The sequence below is a fragment of the Hordeum vulgare genome, chromosome 7H (genome assembly GCF_904849725.1).
Source record: "Hordeum vulgare subsp. vulgare chromosome 7H, MorexV3_pseudomolecules_assembly, whole genome shotgun sequence".
In the NCBI taxonomy this organism is placed as follows: Eukaryota; Viridiplantae; Streptophyta; class Magnoliopsida; order Poales; family Poaceae; genus Hordeum; species Hordeum vulgare.
Window position 1 is genome coordinate 13,738,052 of NC_058524.1, and position 12,513 is coordinate 13,750,564.

The 12,513-nt window shown below is 40.8% G+C and overlaps 1 protein-coding gene across 1 annotated transcript; it reads right to left on the reverse strand.

The window, feature by feature from the left end:
• Positions 1-4,109: 4,109 nt before the first annotated feature.
• On the reverse strand, positions 4,110-7,030 carry LOC123411138 (succinate dehydrogenase subunit 8A, mitochondrial). Its single transcript, XM_045104068.1, has 2 exons — positions 6,767-7,030; positions 4,110-4,478 (listed from the first exon to the last, which is right to left on the reverse strand). The coding sequence occupies exons 1-2, from the start codon at positions 6,863-6,865 to the stop codon at positions 4,401-4,403; spliced, it is 177 nt and encodes a 58-aa protein (XP_044960003.1). The 5' UTR covers positions 6,866-7,030; the 3' UTR covers positions 4,110-4,400.
• Positions 7,031-12,513: the final 5,483 nt, after the last annotated feature.

A 12,513-nucleotide genomic window follows, 5' to 3' on the forward strand; every position in this document is an offset into this window, starting at 1 on the left:
CGAAGAAGAAAAGAGGAAGTGCATAATGAAATATAATTTAGAATGTTTTAGGTTGTATTTGCTGAACACAAAATAATATATGCAAAATAATATATGAACGCTCTTATATTTCTTTACGAAGGAAGTATTTAGTAAGTTTTTCATAGATGTATACTTGTATTATACTATAATTTTTGCCTTTATAAACCCCGCCACACCTTAATATTATTCCTGCCTTCGCCACTGAATGGGAGTGCGTACTTTATTGACTCTACCCTCGTGAGATTATATACAAGTGAATTAGTGATACAAATGAAGAGCCATGTCTATTGACCCTACTATTTACCATAGTTCAGTTCCTTTACTTTGATATCTTTTATTTCTTCTTTGTAGTTTAGATAAATGCTACCCTTTTACTTGTCTTCATAAACTAAAGTAGACTATTTCCAAACTCTGATTCGGGTGTGTATGAAACTGCGTAAGTGATAGCGTAGTCATGGTGTTTATAATTCCTTCCTATTTGCCCCTTGTGGGTTTGACACTTCACTTATCGCAAAAGCGCTACAACAACCATGTGCAATTGTAGGTGATCAAGCATTTTCTGAGGCCATTGCAGGGGAGCGTAGCCCTTGGTTATTTCTTTCCCGCTTGAATATATTTTATTTATGTTTGTTTCTATTTAACAAAAACAATTAAAAAACTGCTTTGAGATGTCTTGTGCAGGAACTAGGATGGATGCAAAGAAACAAATTAAAGAGAGAGGAACAATTTATGCTCAACACTCTCATTCTTCTAAAGATATTGAAGTAGGTTATAATTGGAGGCATTGGATGTTATCGCTAAAGCTTTAATTATATTATCTTGTAAATCCATTTTCCATATGAGCTATAGATGCAAATTTCACCGAAATGTCTAGCCGAGCTGCCACATCAACATAGAATGTTTGCCCCTACCAAGCCCGTGGAGGAGAGTTTCAATAACTTCGTTGTGTGAATGGGGTTTTCCACATATCCTTCTCCTAGTGGTTTGATTCATGGTCTGGAATATAAGGATCTAGCAGAATTAGTGATGGTGGTTGGTGGCCAGTTTTCCTATACGTCTGAGCTTTTTTTCCTTTTACGTGTTATTCCGCATGTGTTGCATCTTTTTGCTATTGGCCAAGGACGATGGACGGAGTGCTCCCAAGCTAGGGATAAGATGGGAACAAATATTGCTAAATTAATGTCCAGTGATGCGGGGGGTGTCAGACAGCATGTGGGGTGGTCACCGAAGGCAAGAACGATGGCAGGGGTACGTGGTGTTAGACTGGAGCTGGCGAGAAACAGAGAGAGGCCGCCACACACAAGAGATGGAATCTTTTTTTGCTGGGAGTTGGTTTGCGTGCCTAAATTTGACTGAGAAGGAACATTTCGCCGAGCTTCTGAAATATTGAATGAATTAAACATTTTAAGAGTTTAGTTAGGTGCCGCTTAACTCATCAAATGAGTATATGTTTAGATGCCCTAACCCCTTTTGAATGTTCTTTTCTATTTCCTCCTACAAGAAAAGATCCCAAGCTTTCCTCTTCATGTCGCCGACACTGCTGTCGGTCTGCCCCATCTCCTATGGACTTTGGGCCATGGAGGTGTAGAGGACCTCGGACCCTCGTAGGTGGAAGGGTCTCGATTCTCATTCTTGTTAGGCTTAGTGTCTTGGTTGGGGCTCTATGATGGCGGTGATGTCCTTCTGTAGGAATAATATCTCCCACATTTTATCCCTGTCCCGATGATGCGTCATGTGTCGCTCAAGGACGTGTGAAGGTGTGTCTTCATCGGATCTTATGGAATTCAATAGGTGTTTCGATCCGTTTTTATTTTATTTTAGTTTGGGTGTTTACATGTTTGACCTTTCCCCGACCAAGCGATAAGCGGTCACCTGTGTATCGATCGACAGAACAGCCACCGCCCCTACCCTAATCAAGGCGTGAGTGGTCACGGCGGTGCAGTTCAAGACCTGGCAGGCTTACACGTGGGCCTACATGATCACAGCCCTGCGTGATCAAGTTGACTACTTCTTCAACTAGTAAACTTGCACTTGTAATACACGTCTTTGCAGAAAATATATAAAATTAAATAAAAGTTAAAAGAACAACAATTGATTTTTAGATCAAAGTGCACAATGCACAAATATTTTACGTACTCCCATATTCTCATCCAATTTCAAATGACGACAAATATGATATGGACTACTTTGCTAGTTGCAACTATGCAAGTATGGCTTAATTTGCGCAGGCGAAATCATGCTTACTACATAACTTTATTCTTATAGACTATGTTGGGCCTTCAAACGCAGAGTTTTGTAGTACGGTAGCAAATTTTCCTCAAAAGGAGGACTTATCTTTTCTTTCGGTTGGTCAATCACAATAGCATAGCAACTGCTCGCCTGATGTGCCTCGGCGGGGCCCTTTTCTTTTGAGTCGGTTCTCCTTTATGAAAACATCATTTTTAATTTTAAAGAAAATGCCAATAAGTTTAAAAATAAGAAAACACATATTGTGGTAAATAAGATAATGTACAAGTATTTAGAAAAAGGTTCATTACCCATACTAAAAATTCCAGCAATTATTTACAAAAAGGTTCATTACACATTTGAAAGAAAATCATCGCTTATGTCTAAAAATGTCAATGAATATTTTTTTATTTTTTTATAAAAATGCAACAAAATATGTGATGCGTATAAATATATTTCTTGTTTTAGTAACAATATAAATTTAGCTAGTAGCACTATGTTGACTAAATTACCATAATATATAATTTATTTATGGATCATGAACATATTGCTATATACCATGGATTGGTCTGGTTTATTGGGTTACCAAAAAATGATTTGCTGGAAGGTAGAAGGGGTGGATCCGAGAAAAATCGGCTTTGGTTGGGAGGATCGACGAAAAATAGAGCAATGGAAGCTTGCGTTCGTTTTTTTTGCGGGTGAAAACCTTAGGTTCTTTTTTAAGTATGTAGAGGTACTAGGTATGTGCAGGTGCATTGGCACAGGGACTAAATATGTTTTTGAACACAATGAGACGGCCATACGGGGCAAATATTGATGCAAAGCAAATAGACAAAAAATGTTTTGGTTTTATAAAGCGTAAATTTGGGACAGGAATTTGGTGACCATGGTTCCACATGCACCCCTTATGAATAGCAAATTCAAATAAAAAACTAGGAAAACATGATTTTTTGAAATATAAATAATTGACACAAATACTCGTGTATTTAGTTTCACGGAGAAATGACATTCATGTTATTCTAAGAAAAGTTAACAAAATTCGAGAGCGGCGATTTGGTGCCCGAGCTCATCTGAGCCCGGGCAAGAACATGATTTGGAAGGCAAAAAAATTCAACAAAAATCAATTTTTTCTGGTGCAAGATGTTTCTATGCGTGAACTCCATGCAAATTTTTGTAAAGTTTGAACATTCGAGGAGCTCATGGTTAAAAAAATAAATTTTTAATGTCCGAGAAACTTATGAAAATCGCAATGTTCATGCCTGATTTTGTCCTTTTTACCGGGAGTTCCTCGAATGTCCAAACTTCACAAAAAATTCAGAGAGTTCACAGAAGCATCTTGCACTATAGTTTTTTTTGGAAATTATTGAATTCTTTTTACCTTTCAAATCGTGTTCTGGATTGAATTATCCTCAAATATTGACACATACAAAGTTTCGTGAAGCTATACCGTTCACCGGGCTCTGGATTGAATTATCCTCAAAATCAATGCTTTCTTCACGAAACTTTGTATGCGAGTACAATGGTCAATCAAGTTACATTTATTAAATTTACTATTCACATGTGTGTGTGTTGAAATTCAATAATTAATCTGCTTTATTAACCCAGCTTGATTGGTATTTATGTCTATGAACTAGGAATTTGTTACTATTTATTGAAGTATAAAACATGGCCAACAGATATCATATTTACCATAAGAACTAATAATTTGTTAATTGATAGATGGGTGGGCCTAGTATATTTGGATCAGAGTAAGCACAGACGTTTGTTGTTGAGTTTCAAAACAGACTGCATATATACCGACCCCGTAACATACGGGTCATTCACTCAGACGACAAAAATGTGCTTCAACTTAACAGCGATGGTACGTACAATATAATTCATTCAGAGCGCCGGAACAATTCAACTTAACAGCGATGGTACGTACAATATAATTCATTCAGAGCGCCGGAACAAAGTTGACAAACAGCAGGCTTTTAAAGGATAAGACAGGATCATGAAGTTCGTCTCAAAAGAGCATGTGCGTTGAGATTATTCATGGGGGGCAGAAGCAAAAAGTTGCCAGGCAGAGAAAAAGATGTTCTATAGCACAGAGATACGTCGATCCATGTCTAGTTCACATGTCGACACGGGTCGGAACTGAGTTGTGGTCTGCACTAGTTCTTGCCCATCATGGCTCTCTCCTGCTGCCTCAGCCTCTCACCTTCGCGGGAAAGATAGCCCTGGAATTTCTCCTGCCAAGATGCACGCAAAAATGGTTACACCGCAGCCAATAGTCAACTAAATAGAGTGCAGCTGCTGACAAGTTCTGAATAGTGGTAACGATGCTAACATAAATAAAGAGGCAAAAGGAAGGATGTGCGCACAAGTCATGAAACAATCGCACTATACATATGTGTAATCATCAGGATGATGCACTTGATAGAGCAGCCATTGCAATTTTCCATACAATAATTGCAACGACATACTTTGAAAAGGCTCACTTGAGACATGTAAAAACAAGCTACTTAAGTACAATTCACCTCCCCTGCGGCTTCCAGGTTGTTTCTTCTATAAAAACATGCCACCCAGGGCTAGTCCTGGCTGATCTCGTGTTATTAGAAGTACAAGTCACAACAAAGTATCCACTAGGCTTTGTTCTACGGACATCCCAAAGAAATGTGACTACATGAGAATTATGTTGGTTCCAAGGAATATGAATAAGATTGAAGGCTTAGGGTAATATACAGAGGCAAATAGGAACAGGTAGATAAAATAACTTCCACCTGCTAAGAACTGGATGGTTTACATAATCAAAATATCAGCCACTGGGTCTTGTTTTTACTCAAAAGAACATTAAAAAATGACAGGTAGACAATGCAATTCTTTGCCCGGCTACATCATACTGAACTATAGAGATCTTAAAAAGTCAATAGAAAAGAGATGGAACATAATATAATCAATACAGACAGCAAACCAAAATAATGTCCTAACTACGAACCAAAAAACACATAAAAGTACAGATTTGCGTGCCAGTTTACAAGACAAACATCTACAATGTAGAGTATTAAGATGCATAATCCAATATAAGCCCACAAGTCCTTAACATTGAACCAAAATAGACCAACACCAAACTTCAAAAGTATACTAGTCAACGAAGGAGTTGTTACAAACAGGAAAAAGGACCCTTTCTGCTGTAATGGACGGTATAACAGAAACTCTGCAGTCTTCTTAAACAGCTAATACTGATGGATGGGCAAAAAGCGATGCATTATGCAGGACAAGTTAGACATAACAGAAACTCCACCTCTCAAACATATATACTACAAGGAAACTATTATGCCAAAGAACAAATAGCAACTTTGTTATCATGAGGCATGTTTAGGTTTCAACTGTGTTATTATAGGAAAGCGATCTGCACATTATGTGGCTATACAATACACCTAAGACTACTATATTGACAGGGGACACAGTTGAGCTGCAACTCTTGCAAATTCTGTTAACGATAGCAACAAGTAAACCTGCCTTCCACTTTACATATTACACAAATCAAGACCCCGTAAGTTACAGCATTTGCCTCGTATGCTGCTCAACCACGAGTGTAGTCTCCCAAAACTCTGTTTATGGATAGCAACAAAGCATTGAGAGAAGATCCCTTTGCTTGATTACCAGAATGTTTGCTGCTGTGTAGTGCACTAGTGCATCATAATGTCTGTTCTGACATGGAATTTGTGATCTTTACATCCGATGAAAATAGTTGCCTACTCGAACTTTAGAACATTTTCTAACTTTGGTGTTCCTACAAATTGCCAAACCAAGTATTTTCTGCTGAAATAAGATATAACCAAAACCAATACTAAGCACAATAATATACACACCATGCCTAACAGTGATGTGCGATTCCGGTCCTTAAAGGTTGGACATAAACTAGATTCATCAATCTCTTACAAAGTCATCAAACTGGCAGTGCAATGTCCATGCTTGGCCACAACTAGGACTGATAAATCGGGTTCTAATTCCCATGCTTGGTTCAGGATGCCCAGATAGCCTAGTTTGTAGTGCATTGCCTCAAGGCAGGCAATAAACCATCTAATCAGCCAAGAACGACCGCTCCATGTGATGGATTGAAGCAAAGCAGCTGATGCTGAATACCCAGAAGGCGCAACAAAAAATTGTTCGAAAACTAGAGCACATCATTAGTGCCGACTCCCTAATCAGCCAACAGACAACATTCAGCGACATGTGTGGCTTAACCCAGGAACACGCACCCACTGGCTCGGCTGGGAACCGCCCAAATCAGCCAGCAAGTAAGCCCGCGTCGTACGCACCAATCCATCCATCTAGAACCACCAACGGGGTCGGCAGGAGCGCCAGCCCCTACCCGGAGACGAACGGAGCGCCAGATCCGCAGTTCAGCGCGCGCAGGAAACGGATCTAACGGGGCCGGACGCCCGCGCGCAGACGCGGCTGTGGGGCGAAGGGGGCGGTCGGCGATGGGGCTTCGCGGGAGAGGAGGAGGGGGAGGGCGTGGCCGGTTGGTTACCTTGCCGCCGAAGAGGAAGACCCCGGCGAGGCCGGCGGCGCCGACGCTGCCCCAGATGACGACCGTGGAGGAGAGCAGGGACCAGTTGCGGTAGATCATCCTCGCTCGCTCGATCCTTCGTTGAATTCGCCTCTCGATCGATCGATCGATCGCTCGCTTCTTCCGCGGCGGACTTGGGGAAGAGAGAGGCGGATTTGGGGAAGGGGAGAGAAAAAAAAAAGGTTGCAGCCTTCGGGCTACGCCAGAAGAAGCGTGAAATGGAGAGATCGGGTACGAGGTCTGTGAAAATACAGTGAGACCCACGGCCCAGCCCAATATAGAGGGCCAGTTCGGTTCTGTGAAAATAAGCTGCTCTGGAATAAGTCACATACAAGCTGCTGTGGAAATGAGACCAAGAAAATAAGTCATCCAATTCTTTTCAACTCCTGTCATTTAGCTTATTTCCTCACATGTCTGGTGAATAGTCTGCAATATCCTTGAACTATAATGTAGGACTCGATTACAAATACTTACCAATATGATGTCACAATCATTGTCTTGGGTTCATATGACATGTTTATATCACAATCATCAACAACAGAACAATGTTCCTTTTTCTCACATTCCACACACGTAAAAGAAAAGATAAAAAAGGCTTGTAGGCAATAGTGCGAACACCTTGCGGGCGCCAAATCACCAACACCTTGCGGGCGCCAAATCACCAACACCTTGCGGGCGCCAAATCGCCGGAGGCCAAAACGGAGATGCAGGGGGCACTAGTGGAAAACGGGCCTTTGGCCTGGACCCTTTAGTCCCGGCCTCCATCTGGGCCGGGACTAAAGGCCCAGCCACGTCGCCCCAAAATCGCAATGCCGCCCACGAGGCTTTGGTCCCGGCCCGTAAGGAGCCTTTAGTCCCGGTTTGGACACAAACCGGGACTAAAGGGCTGTGCAGCCCACATGTGCGCCACCGTTAGTCCCGGTTTGTGTCTCAAACCGGGACTAAAGTCCTCTGCCTATATATATTGGCCACAGCCCCCCTCTCCCCTCTTCCTTGCATTTTTCTTGGATGGAAGAGTGTGGGTGTGTGCTAGCTCTCCATTTTTCTTGGATGCACTAGAGGTGTTTGTTGAAATGTGTGTTAGAGCGATGCCGCTTCAGTTCACCGAACACAACTACGATATGAGATGCCCGAGCCACGCTTAAACCTCTTCCTCTTTATTTCTACTTATTCTAAAAGGTTAGCAACTATATTTCCTCGTTTAGACCGTGCGGTACTAATTTTTAGGATCGTGATTGTATTTGATATACTGTCGTATAACGCAGATGAGCCATCCATGGATGTATGGTGATCGACGCACAGCCGCTTACAGAGAAGGCGTGCATTCTTTTCGAGATGCAGCCGATGCGAACAAGCATGATGGTGGATATATGTTTTGTCCATGTGTTGAATGTTGGAATGAGAAGGATTACACTTCCTCAAGACTCATTCAGAGCCACCTGCTTCGGTCCGGTTTTATGTCGGGCTATAATGTTTGGACCAAGCACGGAGAAAGAGGGGTTATGATGGAAGACGACGATGAAGAAGAAGAGAACGATGATGACAACTACCGATCTATGTTCCCTGAGTATGCTGATACCGCAATGGAAGACAATGAAGAAGAAGATCGGGATGAAGAACGGGAACCAGATGAGCCCGCTGATGATCTTGGCCGGGTCATTTCTAATGCACGGCGAGGTTGCGACACAAAAAAGAAGAGGTTGCAGTTCGAGCAGATGTTACAGGACCACAACAAATTGTTGTACCCAACTTGTGAAGATGGCCAGAAGAAGCTGGGCAGCACACTGGAATAGCTGAAGTGGAAGGCAGAGACCGATGTGACTGACTCGTCATTCGAAAAGTTGATGGTACTGATGAAGAAGATGCTTCCAAGAAAGAACGAATTGCCCGCCAGCACGTACGAAGCAAAGAAGCTTGTCTGCCCTCTAGGATTAGACGTGCAGAAGATACTTGCATGCCCTAATGACTGCATCCTCTACCGCGGTGAGAAGTACGAGAATATGGATAAATGCCCGGTATGCACTGCATTGCGGTATAAGATCAGAAAAGATGACCCTGGTGATATTGAGGGCGAGCCACCCAGGAAGAGGGTTCCTGCCAAGGTGATGTGGTATGCTCCTATAATACCACGGTTGAAACGTCTGTTCAGAAATAAAGATCATGCGAAGTTGTTGCGATGGCACATGGAAGATCGTATGAAAGACGATAAGTTGAGGCACCCCGCTGATGGTCGGCAGTGGAGAAAAATCGAGAGAGAGTTCCCGAGATTTGCAGGTGACGCAAGGAACTTATGGTTTGGTCTGAGTACAGATGTCATGAATCCTTTTGGGGAGCAGAGTTGCAGTCACAGCACCTGGCCCGTTACTCTATGTATCTACAACCTTCCTCCTTGGTTGTGCATGAAGCGGAAGTTCATTATGATGCTAGTGCTTATCCAAGGTCCAAAGCAACCCGACAACGATATTGATGTGAACCTAAGGCCATTAGTTGATGAACTTTTACAGCAGTGGGACGAATTAGGTGTACGTGTGTGGGACGAGCACAAACAAGAGGAATTTGACCTTCGAGCGTTGCTTTTCGTAACCATCAATGATTGGCCTGCTCTTAGTAACATTTCAGGACAGTCAAACAAGGGATACAATGCATGCACGCACTGTTTGGATCAGACAGAAAGTATATATCTGGACAAATGTAGGAAGAATGTGTACCCGTACAATCGTCGTTTTCTTCCGCCCAAGCATCCCTTAAAGAAAAAAGGCAAGCATTTCAATGGCAAGGCAGAACCCCGGGGGAAGCCTGTCATCCGTACTGGTGCTAAAGTATTTGATATGGTCAAAGATTTAAAAGTAATCTTTGGAAAGGGTCCTGGCAGCCAACCTGTTCCTAACGGCCCTGATAAGCGCGTACCCATGTGGAAGAAGAAATCTATATTTTGGTTGCTACCCTACTGGAAAGTCCATGAGGTCCGCTCGGCAATCGACATGATGCACCTGACGAAGAATCTCTGCGTGAATATTCTAGGCTTCCTGGGCTTGTATGGGAAGTCAAAAGATACACTGGAAGCACGGGAGGACCAGGAACGTCATAAAGGAAGAGATGGCATGCATCGAGGGCGGTTTCAAGGGCGTGCCAGCTACGCTCTTACTAAGGAAGAGAAGGAAATCTTCTTTGAAGTCCTTTTCAGTATCAAGGTCCTGACTGGCTTCTCGTCGAATATAAAGGGAATCGTAAATATGAAAGACAAAAAATTCCAAAACCTAAAGTCTCATGACTGCCACGTGCTTATGACGCAATTGCTTCCGGTTGCATTGAGGGGAATTCTACCGGAAAATGTTCGCCTGGCAATTGTGAAGGTATGTGCATTCCTCAATGCAATTTCTCAGATGGTAATCGATCGAGAAAGTCTATCAGGGTTACAGATTGATGTGGTCCAATGTCTGGTCAGCTTTGAGTTGTTGTTCCCGCCATCCTTCTTCAATATAATGACACACCTCCTAGTTCACCTAGTCGAAGAGATAAGAATTCTCGGTCCTGTGTTTCTACACAATATGGTCCCCTTCGAGAGGTTCATGGGAGTCTTAAAGAAATATGTTCGTAACCGTGCTAGGCCAGAAGGAAGCATCTCCAAGGGCTATGGAACAGAGGAGGTCATTGAGTTTTGTGTGGACTTTCTTCCTGACCTTAAGCCGATTGGTGTTCCTGAATCTCGGTATGGGGGTAGGCTGACAGGAAAAGGCACACTAGGAAGGAAAGCAAAAGTATGTATGGACGGGCATTCTTTCTCTCAAGCACACTACACAGTTCTACACAATTCCACCGTGGTGGCTCCGTATATCGTGAGACACAAGAATATTCTACGCTCTGAAAACCCGGGGAAGGCTGACTCTTGGATTAAAGGGGAACACGAGAAGACTTTTGGCAGTTGGTTGCAGACACATCTCATGAATGACGACACCGTTGGAGATCAGCTGTACTGTTTGGCTAGGCCACCATCTTCGACTATATGTACTTTCCAAGGGTATGAGATAAATGGGAATACATTTTACATGGTTGCCCAATATAAAAAGAGCACCAACCAAAATAGTGGTGTCCGCTTTGATGCAACAGACGAGAATGGGCACTGTTTGGAAACATATTACTTTTAAGATCCCTTTATTTCGGTGCAAATGGGTGAAGCTGACAGGAGGCGGGGTAGTTGTAGACCAAAAGTACGGCATGACAACAGTGGATCTCAACAATCTTGCGTACATGGACGAACCATTTGTCCTAGCCAATGATGTCGCTCAGGTTTTCTATGTGAAGGACATGTCTCCAAAAACGAGAAAAAGAAATCAGCAAAATAAGATATCGTCCGATGAGCCAAAACGCCACATAGTTCTTTCAGGGAAAAGAAACATCGTGGGAGTAGATGACAAGACAGACATGTGAGTAGATTATAATAAGTTTCATGAAATTCCGCCCTTCAAAGTGAAAACTGACCCAAGCATCCTACTGAATGATGAAGATTCTCCATGGCAACGACCCAGAATAAAACAGAAATAATAAATAGGAATATTGGTGCAATAATGTAATAATATATTAAACCTTTTATGTAATGCATGCATGGAATGTACTAAACCTTTCAGTTTTGAATTATTTATTCAATTTCAAACACTTTTCATTATCATAGTTTTGTCAAATTCTCAAATATGCAAAAAGAATTTTAATAAACATAGTTTTCAATTGAAAATAACAAAATAGTTAATAGTTTGGATAGTCAAAATAATTAACTTTGAAAATAGAAAATAGTTTTGAATTATTTATTCAATTTCAAACACTTTTCATTTTCATAGTTTTGTCAAATTCTCAAATATGCAAAAAGAATTTTAATAAACATAGTTTTTAATTGAAAATAACAAAATAGTTAATAGTTTGGATAGTCAAAATAATTAATTTTGAAAATAGGAAATAGTTTTGAATTATTTATTCAATTTCAAACACTTTTCATTTTCATAGTTTTGTCAAATTCTCAAATATGCAAAAAGAATTTTAATAAACATAGTTTTTAATTGAAAATAACAAAATAGTTAATAGTTTGGATAGTCAAAATAATTAATTTTGAAAATAGAAAATAGTTTTGAATTATTTATTCAATTTCAAACACTTTTCATTTTCATAGTTTTGTCAAATTCTCAAATATGCAAAAAGAATTTTTAATAAACATAGTTTTTAATTGAAAATAACAAAATAGTTAATAGTTTGGATAGTCAAAATAATTAATTTTGAAAATAGAAAATAGTTTTGAATTATTTATTCAATTTCATACACTTTTCGTTATCATAGTTTTGTCAAATTCTCAAATATGCAAAAAGAATTTTTAATAAACATAGTTTTTAATTGAAATAACAAAATAGTTAATAGTTTGGATAGTCAAAATAATTAATTTTGAAAATAGAAAATAGTTTTGAATTATTTATTCAATTTCATACACTTTTCATTATCATAGTTTTGTCAAATTCTCAAACATGCAATAGAAAATGTTGTCTACCCGGGGTGTCGTCAACTTCTTCCGACCAATCATACCATAAGAAAGAAAGGCAAGCATTTCAACGGTGTGGCAGATCACCGGAAGAAGCCTAACCTCCCTACTGGTGATGAGTTATTGGCTATGGTCAAGGATTTGGATCAAATAGTAATCTTTGGAAAGGGTCCCGGTGGTCAATCTGTTC